At 40.3% G+C, this 23,747-nt stretch overlaps 1 protein-coding gene across 33 annotated transcripts in view; it reads right to left on the reverse strand.

The window, feature by feature from the left end:
- LPAR1 (lysophosphatidic acid receptor 1) overlaps positions 1 to 23,747 on the reverse strand; it is a 406,496-nt gene that overhangs the window by 76,142 nt on the left and 306,607 nt on the right. For all 33 annotated transcript variants that reach the window (XM_081574148.1, XM_081574072.1, XM_081574156.1 and 30 more), the window contains one exon: positions 15,434 to 15,590. In XM_081574148.1, the coding sequence (XP_081430274.1) occupies positions 15,434 to 15,478 (45 nt within the window). In that variant the 5' untranslated portion in view covers positions 15,479 to 15,590. The remainder of the gene's footprint in view (positions 1 to 15,433; positions 15,591 to 23,747) is intronic.

A 23,747-nucleotide genomic window follows, 5' to 3' on the forward strand; every position in this document is an offset into this window, starting at 1 on the left:
ATATCAAAATATTAAAAGTAACATAAATATTCATCAAATAGAGAATGGACAAATTGTGAAATAACCAGAAAGATATGCTATAAGCAGCCAAAATGAACAAAGTACACCTTTACATATGCTGATGACTAAAGCAACTTGCAAAGTATACATGTACTACACCATTCTTAGAAATGTCACACACAAAAAATAACTTACAGAAATATACTATACATTGTTTAAACATTTTCCTCACATACGTACATATCAAAAATATATGGGAGGAGATGATAAGTATGAATTTATGGTGTGAGCCATGTGGGAGGTTAACAGAATTGGGAAGGAGTATAACTCAGTCGGTAAAGAATCCTCATGCAATGCAAGAGACCCAGGTTCATTTCCCGCGTCTGGAAGATCCCCTGAAGAAGGAAATGGCAACCCACTCCAGTATTCTTACCTGGAGAATCCCATGGACAGAGGAGCCTGGTGGGCTACAATCCGTGGGGTCGCAAAGAGTTGGACACAATTTATTGACTAAACCACCATCACGATAAGAGGCTCAAATTTATTTATAATGGCTCATTTGTTTATTTATTAAAGTACAAAATATTTTCTTCAGCTCAGTTCAGTCGCTCAGTCGTGTTGGACTCTTTGCAACCCCATGGACTGCAGCATGCCAGGCCTCCCTGTCCATTACCAACTCTCGGAGCTTGCTCAAACTCATGTCCATTGAGTCGCTGATGCCATCCAACCATCTCATCCTCTGTTATCCCCTTCTCCACCTGCCTTCAATCTTTCCCAGCATCAAGGTCTTTTCAAATGAGTCAGCTCTTTGCATCAGGTGGTCAAAGTACTGGAGTTTCAGCTTTGACATCAGTCCTTCCAATGAATATTCAGGATTGATTTCCTTTAGGATGGACTGGTTGGATCTCTTTGCAGTCCAAGGGACTCTTAAGAGTCTTCTCCAACACCACAGTTCAAAAGCGTCAATTCTTCTGTGCTCAGCTTTCTTTATGGTCCGCTCTCACATCCATACATGACTACAGGAAAACCATAGCCTTAACTAGATGGACCTTTGTTGGCAAAGTAATATCTCTGCATTTTAATATGCTGTCTCAGTTCACTTCAGTCGCTCAGTCGTGTCGACTCTTTGCAACCCCATGAATCACAGCACTCCAGACCTCCCTGTCCATCACCAACTCCCAGAGTCTACGCAAACCCACGTCCATCGAGTCGGTGATGCCATCCAGCCATCTCATCCTCTGTCATCCCCTTCTCCTCCTGCCCTCAATGCTTCCCAGAATTAGGGTCTTTCCCAATGAGTCAACTCTTCGCATGAGGTGGCCAAAGTATTGGAGTTTCAGCTTCAACATCAGTCCTTCCGATGAACACCAAGGATTGATCGCCTTTAGGATGGATTGATTGGATCTCCTTGCAGTCCAAGGGACTCTCAAGAGGCTTCTCCAACACCACAGTTCAAAAGCATCAATTCTTCTGCGCTCAGCTTTCTTCATCGTCCAACTCTCACATCCATACATGATCACTGGAAAAACCATAGCATTGACTAAGACGGGCCTTTGTTGGCAAAGTAATGTCTCTGCTTTTAAATATACTATCTAGGTTGGTCATAACTTTTCATCCAAGGAGTAAGGGTCTTTTAATTTCATGGCTGCAATCACCATCAGCAGTGATTTTGGAGCCCAAAAAAATAAAGTCTGACACTGTTTCCCCATCTATTTCCCAAGAAGTGATGAGACCAGATGCCATGATCTTATTTTTCTGAATGTTGAGCTTTAAGCCAACTTTTTCACTCTCCTCTTTCACTTTCATCAAGAGGCTCTTTAGTTCTTCTTCTCTTTCTGCCAGAAGGGTGGTATCATCTGCATATCTGAGGTTATTGATATTTCTCCTGGCAATCTTGATTCCAGCTTGTGTTTCTTCCAGCCCAACATTTCTCATGATGTACTCTGCATATAAGTTAAATAAGCAGGGTGACAATATTCAGGCTTGATGTACTCCTTTCCCAGTTTTGAACCAGTCTGTGTTCCATGTCCAGTTCTAACTGTTGCTTCCTGTCCTGCATACAGATTTCTCAAGCGGCAGGTAAGGTGGTCTGGTATTCCCATCTCTTTCAGAATTTTCCACATTTTTTTTGATCCACACAAAGGCTTTGGCATAGTCAATAAAGCAGAAATAGATGTCCTTCTGGAACTCTCTTGCTTTTTCAATGATCCAGCAGATGTTGGCAATTTGATCTCTGGTTCCTCTCCCTTTTCTAAATCCAGCTTGAACATCTGAAGTTCACAGTTCATGTATTGTTGAAGCCTGGCTTGGAGAATTTTGAGCATTACTTTACTCGTGTGTGAGATGAATGCAATTGTGTGGTAGTTTGAGCATTCTTTGGCATTGCCTTTCTTTGGGATTGGAATGAACACTGACCTTTTCCAGTCCTGTGGCCACCGCTGAGCTTTCCAAATTTACTGGCACATTGTGCAGCACTTTTACAGCATCGTCTTTCAGGATTTGAAATAGCTCAACTGGAATTTCATCACCTCCACTAGTTTTGTTCATAGTGATGCTTCCTAAGGCCCACTTGACTTCAGATTCCAGGATGTCTGGCTCTAGGTGAGTGATCACACCATCGTGATTATCTGGGTCGTGAAGATCTTCTTTGTGTAGTTCTTCTGTGTATTCCTGCTACCTTCTCTTAATATCTTCTGCTTCTGTTAGGTTCCTACCATTTCTGTCCTTTATTGAGCCCATCTTTGCATGAAATGTTCCCTTGGTATCTCTAATTTTCTTGAAGAAATCTCTAGTCTTTCCCATTCTCTTGTTTTCCTCTATTTCTTTGCACTGATCACTGAGGAAGGCTTTCTTATCTCTCCTTGCTATTCTTTGGAACTCTGCATTCAAATGGGTATATCTTTCCTTTTCTCCTTTGCTTTTGGCCTCTCTTCTTTTCACAGCTATTTGTAAGAGCTCCTCAGACAGCCATTTTGCATTTTTGCATTTCTTTTTCTTGGGGATGGTCTTGCTCCCTGTCTTCTGTACAATGTCACAAACCTCCATCCATAGACTGACTAGCTTTCCATAGACTGACTAGCTTAGAGAAAAGCAATAAGATGTGAGGCTCAAAAGAGGCAGCTTCTAATATTTAAATATTTAATGCAATTTAAAAAATATTTTCAGGAATAAAAACCATGCAAAAAGCATTCTCATAAGAATAAATGTACATTCCTGATACATCATTTGAGTTACATCTTGTGGTAACTAGGACTACAATCTCACGGATTCCCTATCATTCACCACCTTACTCTTCCTGTCTTGTCTTTCTCCACCAATACAGAGTTGGATTTCCAGCTATAACACAGGCTGTGTGGCTCTAACACAGCCCTCCCCTCCTGTTTTCCCAGGTGACTTAAGTAACCTGATCAACCATAATTAAGGTAATGCTAAACAGAGCTTTAGAGTATGCAAAGCCTTTGGAGTTGGCACTCAAACCGGAATCCAGATGAATGACTCTTCTTTCCAGGCTTCAACTAAAGCTTCAGATCTCCTTCTGCTGGCTGGTGGAAGCTCATCTCAGTGCAGATACTTTTAAATCAGGCAGCTATCTTGTCTACCAACAACCACACCCTATACCCAACAGAATGCTGAGTTCCAAAGAATAGCAAGGAGAGATAAAGACTTAAGTGAACAATGCACAGAAATAGAGAAAAACAAAAGAATGGGAAAGACTAGAGATATCTTCAAGAAAATTAGAGATAACAAGCAAGATATCATGATACCATGACCTCCTTCTTGCAAAATTCAGACTTACATTGAAGAAAGTAGGGAAAACCGCTAGATCATTCAGGTATGACCTAAATTAAATCCCTTATGATTATACAGTGGAAGTGACAAATAGATTCAAGGGATTAGAGCTTAGAGACAGAGTGCCTGAAGAACTATGGACAGAGGTTCCTGACATGGTACAGGAGGCAGTGATCAAGACCATCCCCAAGAAAAAGAAATGAAAAAGGCAAAATGGTTGTCTGAGGAAGTCTTACAAATAGCTGAGAAAAGAAGAGAAGCTAAAGGCAAAGGAGAAAAGGAAAGATATCCATCTGAATTCTGAGTTCCAAAGAATAGTAAGGAGAGATAAGAAAGCCTTCCTAAGTGATCAATGCAAAGAAATAGAGGAAAACAATAGAGTGACTAGCGGTCTCTTTAAGAAAATTAGAGATACCAAGGGAACATTTCATGCAAAGATGGGCACACTAAAGGACAGAAATGGTAAGGACCTAACAGAAGTAGAAGATATTAAGAGAAGGTAGCAATAATATACAGAAGAACTACACAAAAAAGACATTACAACCCAGATAACCATGATGGTGTGATCAATCACCTAGAGCCAGACATCCAGGAGTGAAAAGTCAAGAGGGCCTTAGAAAGCATTACTATGAACAAAGCTAGTGGAAGTGATGGAATTCCAAATGAGCTATTTCAAATCCTAAAAGATGATGCTGTAAAAGTGCTGCACTCAATGTGCCAGTAAAGTTGGAAAGCTCAGCAGTGGTCACAGGACTGGAAAAGGTCAGTTTTCCTTCCAATCCCAAAGAAAGGCAATGCCAAAGAATGTTCAAACTGCCATATAATTGCACTCATTTCACACATTAGCAAGGTAATGCTCAAAATCCTTCAAGCTAGGCTTCAACAGTATGTGAACCATGAACTTCCAGAGGTACAAGCTAGATTTAGAAAAGGCAGAGGAACCAGACATCAAATTGCCAACATCCGCTGGATCATCGAAAAAGCAAGAGAATTCCAGAAAAACATCTACTTCTACTTTACTGACTAAAGACTTTTTGTGATGACAACAAACTGTGGGAAATTCTTAAAGAGAAGGGAATATCAGACTACCTTACCTGCCTCCTGCAAAACCTGTATGCAGGTCAAGAAGCAACAGTTAGAACCAGCAATGGAACAAGACTGGTTCAAAACTGGGAAAGGAGTAAATCAAGGTTGTATATTGTCACCCTGCTTATTTAATTTCTATGCAGAGTACACCATGCAAAATACAGGGCTGGATGAACCACAAGCTGTAATCAAGATTGCTGGAATAAATATCAATAACCTCAGCTATGCAGATGACACTACCTAATGGCAGAAAGCAAAGAGGAACTAAAGAGCCTCTTGGTGAAAGTGAAAGAGGAGAATGATAAAGTTGGCTTGAAAATCAACATTCAAAAAACTAAGATCATGGCATCTGGTCACATCACTTCATGGCAAATAGATGGGGAAAAAAGTGAGAACAGTGACAGACTTTATTTTCTTGGGCTCCGATTATCACAGTGGACAGTGAGTGCAGCCATGAAATTAAAAGACACTTGCTCCTTGGAAGAAAAGCTGATAAACCTAGACAGTATATTAAGGAGCAGAAACATCACTTTGCTGACAAAGGTCTATATAGTCCAAGCTATGGTTTTTCCAGTAGTCATGTACAGATGTTTGAGAGTTGGACCATAAAGAAGAGTGAGTGCCAAAGAAATGATGTTTCCGAACTATGGTATTGGAGAATACTCTTGAGAGTCCCCTGGACAGCAAGATCAAACTAGTCAATCCTAAAGGAAACCAATCCTGAATATTCATTGGAAGGACTGATGCTTAAGCTAAGCTCCAATACTTTGGCCATCTGATGCGAAGGGCCAACTCACTGGAAAAGACCCTGACGCTTGGAAGATTGAGGGCATGAGAAGAAGGGTACAAGAGAGGATGAGATGGTTGGATGGCATCATCAACTCAATCAACATTAGTCTGAGCAAACCCTGGGAGAAGGTGAAGGACAGGGAAGCCTGGCGTGCTGCAGTCCATGGGATCGCCAAGAGTCGGACAGGACTGAGCGACTGAACACCACCACCACACCCTACTCCTCTTCCTACAGGACAGGAGCTCTGGCTCCCAAAGGTTGTCTGAATCTTTGAAAGCTGCTTGATAGCTATTCTCACCTTTCAGGAATTCATCTCCTTCATGGCCCTTTCAAAAATATTTTATCTCATGCTAAGGAACAAGTAACAACTGCTTCTCACTTCTCTCCCAGCCTGAGCCTGTCTAGGATAATCATTTACAAAATGGACTTAAGTCTAACTTACTGGCAGTTCTTCACAGGATGCTGTGTGATTACCAAATAGCAGTACCATCATGCAGCAAATGAAGGTAGAATTTTTAAATGACAGTCTTATGACGGTGAGGTACAGTTCTCCAAAGACATAAATCCCCAGACCCTATGATTACCATCTCCTCAGCAAGGAGAAGGCAGTGCCACCCGACTCCAGTACTCTTGCCTGGAAAATCCCATGGACAGAGGAGCCTGGTAGGCTATGGTCCATGGGGTCGCTAAGAATCGGACACGACTGAGCGACTTCACTTTCGCTTTTCCCTTTCATGCGCTGGAGAAGGAAATGGCAACCCACTCCAGTGTTCTTGCCTGGAGAATCCCAGGGACGGCGGAGCCTGGTGGGCTGCCGTCTATGGGGTCACACTGAGTCGGACACGACTGAAGCGACTTAGCAGCAGCAGCTGATGAAAACAGCAGGGTGCTATCCCACCTTAGCATATATTCATGGAATAGCTGTAACTAAAGTTCAAAGAAAAATAACTGGAGAAGGCTAGGAGAGTAAAAAGGAAAATTGGCTAAGAGCACCATCATGGGTAGTAAGAGGGAGGAAGCCTCATCCCTTTGAAGGATAAAGAATTGACCCATTAATCATTAAAGACTAAACCAATTAGAAAGGATGTATTAGAAAAAGAAACAAATATTAATGTCTCATTTGTGGTTTACCCTAGGTATCCCAGTACAATTTTGTCTTATGAACTGAAAACTCCAAACATGCCCTCAGATTGCAAAATAAGCTATCCTCTCAAACTTTATCTGTGTTTATAAACACAAAAGGGGGCAGAGATGAATTCAAATTGCAATATGAGAACAAATTTAACTTCTAACAGAAACATGGTTCAAGATGGAGTAAGTCAGAAATCTCAATGTTTATCTCCACATGCATTTATTCCTGGCAATACATTGGAGTTTTCCATAGAGTGTTTATCTAACTTGGCTTTCCTGTGATGGATCTTCTGGCATATTACATAAGTGCGTCATACACACAGACCATATGTAGAGGTAACCACTCTCTCCCTGTTAAAGAAAAAAAAAAAACCGCCCAGAATACTTATGGAAGAAAAGGAAAGAACTAACGTATGTATGTCAGCGATCTGTTAAAAGATGCTGATACTGTACAAAGCATCTAACATACTTTACCATTTAAATCTGTGAACACAGTGTCTATTATCAGAATTCTAGAGATAAAAAAAGTTAGCTAAAGATAGATCTATATTGAGAGAGATTTAAACCTAGATTTGAACCAAAATTCATCTGGGTCTAATCCTATGCATTCTGGTTTCTCAATTCCATGTTTGGTAAAGTCAGATCACATTACGTCTTCATTGTGTGGCACTGGAAACATACCTTATACTGCAAGCAATTGTTCACACTGTAGTCCACAAGAAAGTTTTATCAAGATAACCATGATCCTTTACTTTAGGGATTGATAATTTAGTAATTGAAACAATTCCCTTTGTAAACCTTAAAAAGTCATGGAATAGTTTCAGGCAGAAGAGTAAACTAATCTAATCAATGTTTTTAAAAGATAACACTTTACACACCAACTGCAAGAACACTTCTGAGAAAAGCAATTGGGAAATTCTGAACATAGCTGAGCAGAAAATGATTTTAAAAGTTGTTTTTAATTTTACTCTGTGGAGGAATGGGACTGTGGCAATATAAGTAAGTTCTTTCTTAGAGATGCATATTGACGTATGAATATGAGATAAATACCAGGATGCCAATGATTTGCTTTTAAATATTTCATCCCGCCAAAATGAGAGAAAGTGAATCAAGTTTGGCCAAATGCTAATAATTGTTGAATCTCCTTATTGCCAAATTCAGATTGAAATTGAAGAAAGGGGAGAAAACCATTAGACCACTCAGGTATGACCTAAATCAAATCCCTTTTGACTATACAGTGGAAGTGAGAAATAGATTCAAGGGACTAGATCTGATAGATAGAGTGCCTGATGTACTATGGACGGGGGTTCGGGACATTGTACAGGAGACAGGAATCAAGACCATCCCCAAGAAAAAGAAATGCAAAAAAGCAAAATGGCTGTCTGAGGAGACCTTACAAATAGCTGTGAAAAGAAGGGAAGCAAAAAGCAAAGGGGTGAGGGAAAGACATACACATTTGAATACAGAGTTCCAAAGAATAGCAAGGAGAGATAAGAAAGCCTTCCTCAGGAATCAATGCAAAGAAATAGAGGAAAGCAAGAGAATGGGAAAGACTAGAGATCTCTTCAAGAAAACTAGAGATACCAAGGGAACATTTCATGCAAAAATGGGCTCAATAAAGGACAGAAATGGTAGGGACCTAACAGAAGCAGAAGATATTAAGAAGAGGTGGCAAGAATACACAGAAGAACTGTACAAAACACATCTTCATGACCCAGATAATCACAATGGTGTGATCACTCACCTAGAGCCAGACATCCTGGGATGTGAAGTCCAATGGGCCTTAGGAAGCATCTCTACGAACAAAGCTAGTGGAGGTGATGGAATTCCAGTTGAGCTATTTCAAATCCTGAAAGATTACACGGTCTAAGTGATGCACTCAATATGCCAGCAAATATGGAAAACTGAGCAGTGGCCACAGGACTGGAAAAGGTCATTGTTCATTTTAATCCCAAAGAAAGGCAATACCAAAGAATGCTCAAACTACCGCACAATTGCACTCATCTCACATGCTAGCAAAGTAATGCTCAAAATTCTCTAAGCCAGGCTTCAGCAAGACGTGAACCGTGAACTTCCAGATGTTCAAGCCGGTTTTAGAAAAGGCAGAGGAGCCAGAGATCAAATTGCCAACATCCTCTGGATCACTGAAAAAGCAAGAGAGTTCCAGAAGGACATCTACTTCTGCTGTATTGACTATGCCAAAGCCTTTGACTGTGTGGATCAAAATAAACTGTGGAAAATTCTGAAAGAGATGGGAATACCAGACCACCTGACCTGCCTCTTGAGAAATCTGTATGTAAGTCAGGAAGCAACAGTTAGAACTGGACATGGAACAACAGACTGGTTCCAAATAGGAAAAGGAGTACGTCAAGGCTATATATTGTCACCCTGCTTATTTAACTTATATGCAGAGCACATCATGAGAAATGCTGGGCTGGAGGAAGCACAAGCTGGAATCAAGATTGCCGGGAGAAATATCAACAACTTCAGATATGCAGATGACACCACCCTTATCGCAGAAGGTGAAGAAGAACTGAAGAGCCTCTTGATGAAAGTGAAAGAGGAGAGTGAAAAAGTTGGCTTAAACCTCAACATTCAGAAAACTAAGATCATGGCATCCGGTCCCAACACTTCATGGGAAATAGATGGGGAAACAGTGGCTGACTTTATTTTTCTGGGCTCCAAAATCATTGCAGATGATGACTGCAGCCATGAAATTAAAAGACGCTTACTCCTTGGAAGGAAAGTTTATGACCAACCTAGACAGCATATTAAAAAGCAGAGGCATTACTTTGCCAACAAAGGTCTGTCTAGTCAAGGCTATGATTTTTCCAGTGGTCATGTATGGATGTGAGAGTTGGACTATAAAGAAAGCTGAGCACAGAAGAAGTGATGCTTTTGAACTGTGGTGTTGGAAAAGACTCTTGAGAGTCCCTTGGACTGCAAGGAGATCCAACCAGTCCATCCTAAAGGAGATCGGTCCTGGGTGTTCTTTGGAAGGACTGATGTTGAAGCTGAAACTCCAATACTTTGGCCACTGATACGAAGAGCTGACTCATCTGAAAGACCCTGGGAAAGATTGAGGGCAGGAGGACAAGGGGACGACACAGGATGAGACGGTTGGATGGCATCACCGACTCAATGGACTCCGGGAGTTGGTGATGGGGAGGCCTGGCGTGCTGCGGTTTGGGGTTGCAAAGAGTCAGACACGATTGAGAGACTGAACTGAACTGAAGTGATGGCTATTCTGGGATTCACTCTATTATTCTGACTTTGTGTGTTTGTGTGTGATATTTGAAAACTGCATAATACAAAATTCCCAAAAAATGGAATTCTTTCAATCTCAAAAATAGAACCCATTGAACACAGAATTTAACTGCTTTAATCTAAAATTATCCACTCTTTAATATCAGAAATAAAACCTCTAAAAACCTGTTAGTAATGATGTTCAAGAATACCTGTCTTCCAACAGACATCAAGCAGATACCTACTTGTTAGTTAACCTAGAGCATTGGGTAAGAACTAGGGGAACAAATATTTTGAAAACATTGAGCATCTACCCAAATTCATGTCTTTAATGAAAGCTAGTGGAAATCACTTGAAGGGATCAAAATATCTTTGTTTCCTTGTCTGAAAACCAAGACGGCCACTTAGCAAATGAGACAGAATACCCTGTAAAATACTGATGGCAAATATTCCTTCTTTGCTGGAATCACGTGTATGAGATTTGAAAGCCTTCAAAGTTCTCAAACACCTCTTCTGGTCTCTAATACCTGGGTTTGAGAAAAACTGAATCACCTGTACAGGGGTTGAACTATTGACCCTTCCATTCAAAAGTAAAATAAAGCTTTTAATCCATACTCCACCCACAGTAAAGAGATGAACCACCATTAAAGTTCTGCTAACAGAGTTCTAGAAACAGAAAATGATCATTAAGAGCGGCAAGCTTTTTGCTTACCCATTCTACCTCCGTCCCCTCCACCCTCTCACCCCTGCAGGGTAGGCGCACATTCATTAATTTAACCAAAGCATGAGCATGTTCCTGTCTGCAGACATCTCCAGAGCTTCCTTCAGGAGCTCTTTATTCTGAACTAGCTGAACTATTCAACATGAAGCAGCTACGCACACAGTCTGCCTGCTGCTGTTAGTCTGGCTTCACCTCAGTATCCATCCAGCTCAGAACAAGGTGCTGTCTTTCTCAGCCTGAGCAAACAAAAATTCTATTTTACAGTCTGGGCAGGAGTCAAGCAGGAATACAAACTTGTCCCACTTCAAAGCACCAGGCGTATCTTTCACTGACTGAACAGCAATTCCAGAATGAGTGACAATGAAAGCTTTCTTCCCTATTATTGTTGGAAACAATCACCAGCTATTTTGTTCATATTAATTAGTTTATATCTAGTATTAGGCAGCCTTGATTAGAAAAATGCTCTTTGTTACCAAGTGAATAGAGAGTAACAAAACTGAAAGCTTTTTTTTTTTCAATTGTTTTTATCTTAAGAAAGGACTGTCAGGCCTTTCACACTTGAATGTGGGTTTATCTCTGCCCAGGTCCCTGAATTCACCCTGAAAGAATTCGAGTTGATGTGCCAGACAATACCAGGCAAAGCTGATTGAGTGAATGGCTTATTACGCCTTGCCTAAGGAGATCTGTATTTAAATTGCTTTTACCTTCTCTGAACCTGGGGAAAACCTGATAATAGAGAATACATGAATACAAGCTTGGGGGCAAGGGCAAATCAGCCTTGGATTAAAAGCTGACTGCACAAATTACATGGGAAGGACTGACATACAATTATGAGGTTCATCATGGATGAGAGGATCCTGGGAACCAAGTGACCCACTGATCGGCACCTCTCCAGAAGGGTGAGCTGCCTCTCTCTGTGACTTAACACCTCAGCTTCTAGCTGACTCCTCTCAAGGGGCTTGAGTGCCCCCCAACAGAGGCTACGACTGTTCCCAACATATGGTGAGAAGCATGAGATTCACTTCCCTGGTTGTGATTCATTAACAAACTGGTTCCGCACAATTGTCAAAAGTAAGGTTTGAACCCAGGTCTAAGACTCATGAGCTACATAAGTTTCCTTGAGATTAACGTTAAAAATCTTCATGTGGCTTCCAAGGCCCTGCAAAATCTTCTCCAACTCTGTAACCTAACCCACCTACCTTTTCTACAACCTGAAGTATGCTGATCAGTACTTAACAATGGGCTGTTAGGTACCAGGGCCTGTGTTTCCCAATTTCCATGGTGTAAATACTCTACCTTGGCTGATTTCAAGCCACAAACATGAAGTCAATCCACTTACGAACTTCCTTTGAAAGCTGAACAGTCAGATCTTGTGAGCTGGTATAGCTGGCTCCAGACAGCACTGCTCACAACCTCACACCCCACTTTACTATGACCAAAAGCTGTGAGCTCTCCCACCTTTGGACACTTGACATTCACACAGGCTATGTCGTCTCCCTTACCAGAATAACTTACACTCATTCATAAGCTCCTAGCCTGGTAGTCTTCCTTTGAGACATCTTCCCTAATTCTACACATCATTCCACTTTATCTCAAAGAGCACCCATACTTCCCATATTATAGCATTTGTGACACAGCACTCTAATTTTTGGTCTCCTTATCTGGGTATTTCCCATGACATTTCTAAACTCTGACAGGGCAAAGGCTGTCTTTATCTTGCATCCCCAGGCCTGCCACAGTGCTTGCTGAACAATACTGACATGCACCGAGAAATATATTAAATACTCTTCTAAATTCTACACACATGACCTCATTTCCACCTTAAAACCACCCTACAAATTTGGCTTTTTCATGATGATGCTCATTTTCCAGATGACAAAATGGAGGCACTGACAGAGTGACTACTTTTTCTCCCCTCCCACCATGGGCTCAGTTAGTAAATGCTGGAACCAGGATGTGAACTGAGGCAGTGTGACTGCAGAGCCTTGTGCATCCTTCTAGACCAGCGTTTCCTTTTTTTTTCCTACTGGTGACTCTCAAGGAAGAAATTTTAATTAAATTCAAGTTCTCCCTAAGGAGAAATTAAGTACTTAGGAATAGGTTTTCGTCAGCCAGGGTTAAGCTCTGGAGGGATTTTTCATCTCCCAAGATCCATTTTTTGCCCTCTTGGGGGCAATTTCGTTCCTGTGGACAATGTGCATTACAGACTTTTCACTATACGCATTTTATATTAATTTACCATATGTTTATCACTAAGAACATATGGTCTTGTTTTACAGTTTTAATTATATTTTCCTTTAAGTATTATTCTGCATCTTGCTTTCTTTTCCCTCCATTAGATATCTTGAGGAGACAGAGCTATTTTGAGATAGACAGATATCCTCATTTAATCGCTGTATTTAAATCATATCAACATGACTGACTTTATTAAGTCCTTCTACTATTGAATATTAGAAAGTTTTCTACTGCTTGGTCTTCAACTAATGCTTCAATGAATATCTCCCCTACATATCCTTGGAGTCATGTTTTTCTAACATAAGTATCTAGATGGAACAGGGGATGTGCGAAGGTCTATAATTTTAACAGATACTGTCAAATTACCTTCCAGAGTGACTGGACCAATTTATTTCCCCACAGAGACTTTACAAGAATATACATTTCCTCAAGTGTTTGTATTAAATATGACCTCTTTCTACACAGGGTGGTGCTAAACATTTTCATTAAATGAGTCATTTAAAAATATTTATATCACTCACCAGCTGATAGTAGCTTGTGTAAGAGCAAAGATGTGTAGATAAGATGATGCTGTTGCAGATGCTGACAAATGAGAGCAGCGACACTAGGGTGCTGAAATGTCCTATCCAGGAAACCTGTATCAGGGCCTAACTTACGCCACAAAAGGCTAAGGATAGTCATTGCAAGGGAACAACTCCAGTGGACTTTGAAATGGTGACCTTAGGTAACAGGCACTAAATCTTTTCACCCATTTACCTCGTCTCTTAGGTACCAAGAACACTATTGAGGGGAATGGAAATCAAACACCCAAAGTAAATGAAGTGTTGAAAAGGCAATGATCCATTTACCAGAAAGAGAAATACACATGATAGTGATAACACTAAGCATTCTGGAAAATGACTACAAACTTTATAATGCTCAGGAACAGCAATGACCACATCCATGTGATAAAATCCCAAGTCTTTTAGAGAAGAAGAAAAATATTTACAGTAAATAAAGTAGAAGAGCCCCTTTTTCTTCTTTCTCTCTCCCTCCCTTTCTTTGCACACACACACAGACACACACACCCCTACCTAAAATATACACAACAGGGACCTACTCTATAGCACAAGGAACTACACTCAATATTTTGTAATAACGTATAAGAGAAAGGAATATGAAAAAAAGATTACATACATACATATATATATATCATTTGGCTGTACAATTGAAACTAATACAACATGTAAATCTACTATATTTCAATTAAAAAAACCTTTTTCTAGAAATCAGACCAAAAAAAAAAAAATACCCCAGCATAAAAATACATGGTTTTGTTTCTTCAGATCTTCATTTCCTTAAGAAGGCTCCCATATCATATAAAATTTATGTTCAATTAAATAAAGAAATATATACAAAATTTAGTAGCCTGCAAAATGATACAAAGGAAAAAAAAGTGTAGAAAAGTATTTTGTATCATAAAGATTCAAATTTCCATCAATATGACTTCTTCTCAAAAGCATGCTTTTTTCTTCAACCTTGGCCCTGAAAGTGATTCTCACGAATGTGACTGGAGGTCACAGTCTAAAAGGAGGAGTAGAGACTTGCCTGGTGGTCCAGTGATTAAAATTTCATGCTTCTAATGCAGGGGAAACAGATTCAATTCTTGGTCAGGGAACTAAGATCCCACATGTGCGCGGTGCAGCCAAACAACAGAAGGAGGAGAGGACAGTGAAAGACGAGGATATGGGAAATCACACTTGCTGGTGTGTGCTCTGCACAGACCCTCTCCTTCAACCCCTATGGCCACGCTGTGAGGGACAACTACGTGAGAGGGCATGGAAGTCGAGTGAGGTCAGCATGACTAAGGCCCCTTATCCAACAACCGAGGTGCGAACGCCCGTCTAATGACTCCAAAGTCTGCTTCCCCACTGTACCATGCTGCCTCCTGAAACTGAAAGGCTTCAGTCAGTATTTCAGTAGATCAGATTGTAAAACAGGGAAAACAATGTTCCTGCTGTGTGACTGTTCTTCTCTGGGCAGTAAAAGTAACTCATATTATCGTGGTTCAAAAGTTTCTGGAATCGCATTTTCTCTTCAAAGTTACTAAAACAGGTCAAGGTGCAATAATAATCATCATAGGAGGAGGACATCAAGACAACATTCAGAAAACTTGTTATAAGGTTAGATCAGTTCTGAGATAAACCCTGAAAAAGCCAACAGGGGGATTTGCTGCTGACTGTCTTGATTTGGAGTTGGATGCCTGCAGTAGCAGCCAGGCACCCTAGGTGCTGAGAACAAGCACCTCTCTCACAAAACACTCATCCAAATCCCCACCAAACGAGAATTCAGAGGAGACACGTGATCTCCAGAGTCAAACACAGGTTCTGAAACTCAACTGAAACATTCAACAAAACTAGGATTAGCCCAGACCTATGTGTGTCTGAATCACGTACCTGGGGCTGTGAAACGACAGGGATGGACGTAGAGGCAGCAGCCATGGCAGCTCTGGAGTCGTGGGCGGTGACCAGGCCCCAGCACTAAGGTGCACAAGGCAGTCAGATTCTCCTGGTTGCTGATCAGACTGTGGTCATGCTAGAAGCAACTGTGGACCTGGAAAAGGATAGGGAAATCCACTTTAGCCTCAGAGGACTAGCACATGGGAGTGAAGCACCGCTGGCCATGGGCAGCGAAAACAAACAAACAAACAAAACCCCTATCTCAAAAAGCCAAAGCTTAATGCAAAGAGGAACCCAGGAAGGAGCATCTTACAGAGCAGCTAACATCTCAATGCCAGGATTTCTGTACCCTGTTAAGCTGATATATTTTCATAAATCTAAAGCCAACTTGGCATGCGAGCCAGATGTTTGCAGCAGGTGATTTCCTGTTGTGAAGATGGGGAGAGTAGGAAGGTGGAAGGGCCATCTTGTCCTTAAATAACAAACTGAGTAACTCACAATTAAGAGCCTTTAGTATATAGGCAAAGAGCAAATAGAATAACAGTATCAAGTGTCTTAGAGACCCAACCAGTTCAACCCTGCCCATCAGCAGTTGAAAACCTGAGGGCTGATGAAGAGAGTTGAGTGGAATCATACTTTTTGTTCACAGAGAATCAGTCCTAGAGCACCAAGTCCCAGTCCCAGATGAGATTTAAGTGAATGTGTGCCATGTTTACATTTCCTTAGGGAACTTGTTAGCATTTTCAGAATTAAAGAAAGGCAAGATACTCCAAAGTTATAGGAGTCGGTCACAAGAATAAGTACTTGGATGGGCAGTGGGGGAGGGCCTTTGTAAGTCAAACTTCCACAGGTGTGAGGAAGAGCACCTTCCTCAATTCCGCTCAACATTCTTGGAGGATGCTAGATGGATGTGACTTATTTCCACATCTCAATCTAGTACAAAGGGGGACAATTTTTCATTTTAAGACCTTAAGATGGAAGGGAGGTTCAAAAGGGAGGGAATGTATGTGCACCTATGGCTGATTCATGGTGAGGTGTGGCAGAAAACAAAATTCTGTGAAAGAATTATCCTTCAATTAAAAAAAATTAAAAAAAAAAAGACTTTAAGAAAATACTTTTGTGACAATTTTTCACTTTTAGGTTGCTTTCATACTACCTAACGATATCCTTTCTTTTACTCAAAATGTATTTATGGAGCATCCATAGTGAACTAAGGGCATAATGAATAAAACTGAGCCAACCCCTGCCTCAAAAAGGCAGCATTTGTCTGTAAATACATTTTCTGGTTTCCCCAGCATGCAAAATGACACCAGAACACTTTCATACTATCGGGAAATGATACTCTTCATAACGGTAAAAGTCACGAACCAGGATCACAAAATCCAAGTCAGTAATCTTAAGCAGTTAGTAACGGTGGAGTTGGATATCTAAGCCAAGTCTCGGCAAATCCTCTGGCACTATTCTCTATTAGCTGGATGATGCTGGGCAAGTCACATAACCTCAGAAGAACTGTTTCCTGAGAAACAATCTAGGTTTGGCAGCAACTTCTTTGAACCTGCTATTCTGATTTTTATCCTGTCTTCGGGTATTATCCTTCATACTACAGTTTTAATCATTCTAGGTTTTCATTGTTCAGAATTGTGGCACCTATTTTCTTCCTCTAACGTTCTGTCAGTGACTATTTTTTATTAACAAATAAAAGTCAAGCTGTCAAGACGTTTTGGTCTAATGGTCCACACAAAATTCCATAACTGCCCTGAGACAACAGTGATGGTCTCTTCAGCTCCAGTTTTAGGGGGGAAAGATCTGCTGTTCATCACACTGTGAAGTGAAGTAAATAGCCCAGGAGGAAGGCACGCATCCCCAGAGGGCCTCTCCTCTTCTGTGAGGGCTGTCGGAAAGCCAACCCTACGCTGGGAAAGTTTTAGCGCCCTATGAGGCATTGTTTTGTACTGAACTTATTTCTGGCATCATTTCGTGCCACCCCCACTTTTTTCCCCTTTTTTCCTTCTCACATATTTACAGTTCACCCCATTTTGTTCTATGAATATATGAAAAGCATGATAACCAAAAAGAAATATGGAAGACCGAGTGAGATTCTATTCTTAAATATTCACGTGGGTCCAATATCATTTCTGCTGAGTTACATCATTAAGCAATATAACCTTAAAATATTTTCCATATTCAGAGTACAAAGAGTTGCCCAAAACGTGAATGTTGGGTACCCAGCCTACAGTCAGAAAAAGGATAAAGAAATGGGTGTAACAGTAACAACTTGAAAAATAAAAACCATATGATTATCTCAATAGATGCAGAGAAAGCCTTTGACAAAATTCAACATTCATTTATGATAAAAACCCTCCAAAAAGCAGGAATAGAAGGAACATACCTCAACATAATAAAAGCTATATATGACAAACCCACAGCAAACATTATCCTAAATGGTGAAAAACTGAAAGCATTTCCCCTAAAGTCAGGAACAAGACAAGGGTGCCCACTCTCACCACTACTATTCAACATAGTTTTGGGAGCTTTGGCCACAGCAATCAGAGCAGAAAAAGAAATAAAAGGAAGTCAGATTGGAAAAGAAGAAGTAAAACTCTCACTGTTTGCAGATGACATGATTCTCTACATAGAAAACCCTAAAGACTCCACCAGAAAATTACTAGAGCTAATCAATGAATATAGTAAAGTTGCCGGATATAAAATTAACACACAGAAATCCCTTGCATTCCTATACACTAACAACAAGAAAACAAAAAGAGAAATTAAGGAAACAATTCCATTCACCATCGCAACGAAAAGAATAAAATACTTAGGAATATATCCACCTAAAGAAACAAAAGACCTATATATAGAAAACTATAAAACACCGGTGAAAGAAATCAAAGAGGACACAAATAGATGGAGAAATATACCGTGTTCATGGATCGGAAGAATCAATATAGTGAAAATGAGTATACTACCCAAAGCAATCTATAGATTCAATGCAATCCCTATCAAGCTACCAACGGTATTTTTCAGAGAACTAGAACAAATAATTTCACAATTTGTATGGAAATACAAAAAAACTCAAATAGCCAAAGCAATCTTGAGAAAGAAGAATGGAACTGGAGGAATCAACCTGCCTGACTTCAGGCTCTACTACAAAGCCACAGTCATCAAGACAGTATGGTACTGGCACAAGGACAGAAATATAGATCAATGGAACAAAATAGAAAGCCCAGAGATAAATCCACACACTTATGGACACCTTATCTTCGACAAAGGAGGCAAGAATACACAATGGAGAAAAGACAATCTCTTTAACAAGTGGTGCAGGGAAAACTGGTCAACCACTTGTAAAAGAATGAAACTAGAACACTTTCTAACATCATACACAAAAATAAACTCAAAATGGATTAAAGATCTAAATGTAAGACCAGAAACTATAAAACTCCTAGAGGAAAACATAGGCAAAACACTCTCCAACATAAACCACAACAGGTTCCTCTATGACCCACCTCCTAGAATATTGGAAATAAAAGCAAAAATAAACAAATGGGACTTAATTAAAATTAAAAGCTTTTGCACAACAAAGGAAACTATAAGCAAGGTGAAAAGACAGCCTTCAGAATGGGAGAAAATAATAGCAAACGAAGCAACAGACGAAGAATTAATCTCAAAAATATACAAGCAACTCCTGCAGCTGAATTCCAGAAAAATAAATGACCCAATCAAAAAGTGGGCCAAAGAACTAAACAGACACTTCTCCAAAGAAGACATACAGATGGCTAACAAACACATGAAAAGATGCTCAACATCACTTATTATCAGAGAAATGCAAATCAAAACCACAATAAGATACCATTTCATGCCAGTTAGAATGGCTGCTCTCCAAAAGTCTACAAGCAATGAATGCTGGAGAGGGTGTGCAGAAAAGGGAACCCTCTTACACTGTTGGTGGGAATGCAAACTAGTACAGCCACTATGGAGAACAGTGTGGGATTCCTCAAAAAACTGGGACTAGAACTGCCATATGACCCAGCAATCCCACCGCTGGGCATACACACTGAGGAAACCAGAATTGAAAGAGACGCGTGTACCCCAATGTTTATCGCAGCACTGTTTATAATAGCCAGGACATGGAAGCAGCCTAGATGCCCATCAGCAGACGAACGGATAAAGAAGCTGTGGTACATATACACAATGGAATATTACTCAGCCATTAAAAAGAAACCATTCGAATCAGTTCTAATGAGGTGGATGAAACTGAAGCCTACTATACAGAGTGAAGTGAGCCAGAAAGAAAAACACCAATACAGTATACTAACATATATATATGGAATTTAGTAAATTGGTAAAGATAACCCTGTATGCGAGACAGCAAAAGAGACACAGATATATAGAACAGTATTATGTACTCTATGGGAGAGGGCAAGGGCAGGATGATATGGGAGAATGGCATTGAAGCATGTAAATTATCATATGTGAAACAAATCACCAGCCCAGGTTCGATGCATGATACAGGGTGCTCGGGGCTGGTGCACCAGGATGACCCGGAGGGATGGGATGGGGAGGGAGGTGGGAGGGGGGTTCTAGAAGGGGAACACATGTACACCCATGGTGGATTCATGTCAATGTATGGCAAAACTAATACAACATTGTAAAGTTAAAAAAATAGATAAACTAATTAAAAAAAAAAAAAGAAAGAAATGGATGTAACAAATGTCACATGGCATCACTGCTGATACCAAAAGGGGAAAGGGTAGGAGACTGGGATTTAATGAACACCTACTAGATGCTGAGCATGGGTGCAGTCATTTCAGGTACAGTTTGAGGTAGGTATTGTCAACTCATTTCATAGATAAGAAGCTTGAGGCTTTGAAGGGTTTATGTGTCATTCCCAGTCATGAGGCCAGGAAACAACGGAGCTGAGACTTGAACTGGGACCTACCACAGGGCCTTTCCATTGATAAACCTTCCAAGTGAACAAAAATTAACCAAGAGAAAGAACTTGGAGATTTTCTAACCAAAAATTTCAGCAAGTTCTGAAGGAAGCAAGATGCAAGTCAGATGTCCTGCAGAGTACCTATTTCCCCAAACCCTGCTCTCATCCACATAAAATGTTAATGATGTACCCCTAATTTTGATTTATGTGACATATCCCTGAGCTACACAGTAGACAATACAGATTGTTAGTTTCCTTTTCGAAGAAGAACATCAAGAGAAAACATTAACTGTCTTCCCCTAAAGCATTGAAGACATATTGAGTTTAGATGCTTTCGTTGAACCTTTTCTTTTTTCAGATGAAGAGATTTTCATTTCTGAGATAATAGTGTGTAACACTAGAAGATTCATGAAAGTGTATGTTGAACCTGTTCTTACACTATGAGAAGCCCTTTATAAGATGGGGTATGGTTACTTAACTCTGAAAATGTAAGAGCTAAGCAATACTACCTCAAAGAGTATAAAACAGCTCTCTTGGGAAGCAGCGTCTTAAAATTACATTCATGAAACCTATGTACTTCTCAACTTACTTACAAAACTGTACAAACCATGGGGGAAGAGATGTGATGACACCAAAGACAATCTCCTAGGTAATGACGCCATTCAGTCCCTGGCCAGGTAAGCTAGATTACTTTGACATACTGTCTCCTGCTTTCTTAGAGCCCCAGATTGCCAAACAGAGCTGCATAAAAGTGTTTTTAAAAAACTCATTCCTCCTTGAACTCTTCCAACTATTTAGATTTCTGTCCTGAAGTTCTTATAACCAACCCTCACCCTCTCTGTTTTCTCTGAGCTCTTGATAACAGGAAACCACAAAGCAGTGTGAGTTGGCTCCATTAACCCCAGGTACCCTTGGCCATCACTATTTTCCCTTCTCTTCCTCCCTAGTTTGTCCCCATTTTCCATTCTAGGCATGACTTCTAATCTCTATCACCCTTCTCAAAACCACAAAACCACACCTAATTCTACTAGCAGAACATGAGCTTTCTCACCGATTGACATGCCTATTCATCCATTTTACAGTCACTGGCTATGAATTACCTCAAAATCCCTCCCCATAGCTCGAAATTGACATACACACACACACACACACACATTATATAGTCAACAAGGACCTACTATATGGCACAGAGAACTATACTCAATATTTTGTAATAACTCACAAGGGAAAAGAATCTGAAAAAAAAAAAAAATATATGTCCGTATGTATAACTGAATCACTTTGTTGTACACCTGAAACTGAAACATTGTAAATCAACTCTGCTGCTGCTGCTGCTAAGTCGCTTCAGTCGTGTCCGACTCTGTGCGACCCCACAGACGGCAGCCCACCAGGCTCCGCCATCCCTGGGATTCTCCAGGCAAGAGTACTGGAGTGGGTTGCCATTTCCTTCTCCAATGCGTGAAAGGGAAAAGTGAAAGCGAAGCTGCTCAGTCGTGTCCGACTCTTTGCGACCCCAGGGACTGCAGCCCACCAGGCTCCTCCGTCCATGGGATTTTCCAGGCAAGAATACTGGAGTGGGTTGCCATTGCCTTCTCTGGTAAATCAACTATATTTCAATTAAAAAAAATTTTTCTAAAAAATGTTTAGCTAAAATACAATTTACAAGTAAGAAAGCCACATAGGCTCATGGTTCTGTGCTAGATTAACAGAAAATAACCAACTGAATATAAGAAGAGGAAATATCCTGACTCAATCCTAGAAGCCACAGATGGATCCTACCTATTGCTCAAACTTTCAGAAATATATACTGGCAAGAATCAACATGGAAGGCTGGAGAACATTTAAAGCTCAACATTACCTTCATGTGAAACTATAATTACACGGACAGAAAATAAGTAAAGGAGACCCCAGCAGACTCACAATGATGCTCCCTGTAAAGAGGGATGAGCGCTGGAGTACATTTAAAATACATTCAGCTCCTTAAAAGGGGTTTCTGGCTCTGACTGAGCAAGTAATCTCTGGCTGTATTTACTTCTAATTTACATGTGGCCATAATGACTGGCCCAGAAAATATGTGGGAAAAAAGCACTACTAGCTGGCTTCTGATACGGGCAGCCATGCCAAGTGACAACGATCTTTCTAATTACTGAGTGCAACATCAAATACCTTAAAAAGAGTCTCTGGTTCTGAGGCAAATGTTTCCTTTGATTACTTCTGGAGCTGATGCTGGCTCTTTTCCTAGGCCTCATAGGAAGATGAATTTCTAACTTGGCAAATTTATCTACTATAAATCTAACCTTTTTCCTTCATCTGGACTTAAGTCAAATAATGACTCATCTCAGCCCCTTTAAAGAATACAGGGCAATACCTGATACTGAATATACACAGACTCCCCTCTCTAAGGATAAGACACAGGAAAATTCATATCCACCAGGCAAATGAAAAATATTATGCAGCTCAAGAGAAGGAAGACTCTAGAGTCAGAGCAAATATTTACTTAAGAAACAGGTATACAACATAAAAAGTAACTTTAGGAAAATATGAGATCAGACATGAGTCAATATTAACCAAAAAATTATGAATTATGGACCTGAATGAAGGCAGTCAATAAAGCAGAAAACAGAATAAAAAAGCAGAAAATGGTATTAGTGAAGCGGACGATAAACCACAGCTTTGGGTGGGGCCTACATGACTAAATATTGCAAAGCTTCCATTCCCCAAATAAGTAGATGAACATAAAGTACCAAAGGAGGAAAGAAGTCATCAATGCTGAAACCAGGAATGGAAACATTTATCCTCCAAATTTTAGAAAAGTATTACACATAAATAGAGCCAGGTAGATCAGGGAGGAAAAAATTTCACATTTCATGTATCCTTCTTTAGAGAGCTCTATACTCTCTAGTCCAGCAGAAACCAGACAAGAAAATCTTCACCTCAAACCTGGATGAACAAGATGAACAAGAAGAAGGTCAGGGCTATAGCTTGTCTTGCTCAGTATTTATCTATTTCTATTTACCTATTTATTTATCTTAAGCATCTGAAACCAGCCTTATATCTAAAGGCTAAGACTGGAAGAGTCTTCTCTGGAATCTGAGTAAATGAAAAGATCTTAACAACAGTAACATCAGGAAGAAGATGCTGCACCCATTCAAACAAAAAAGGAGACTTAAAAACCCGTAACTGGAAATGCAAGAGAAGGACTGGAATATAAAGTTAAGAAACTTCCCCAAAATGTAGAGCCAAAAGACAAACTGAAGGAAAACAGAACAGTTAAGAATGAGAAAGCTGGAGGACTAGTCCAGGAGATCTAACTGCCAAACAAAAGCAATTCCAGAATTGAAGAAAAAAAAAAAGGAAATGGAGTGGAGTGGGCGTGTAAGG

Source organism: Giraffa tippelskirchi, chromosome 1 (assembly GCF_054371585.1).
Source record: "Giraffa tippelskirchi isolate mGirTip1 chromosome 1, T2T-mGirTip1v1.2.pri, whole genome shotgun sequence".
NCBI classification, from domain to species: Eukaryota; Metazoa; Chordata; class Mammalia; order Artiodactyla; family Giraffidae; genus Giraffa; species Giraffa tippelskirchi.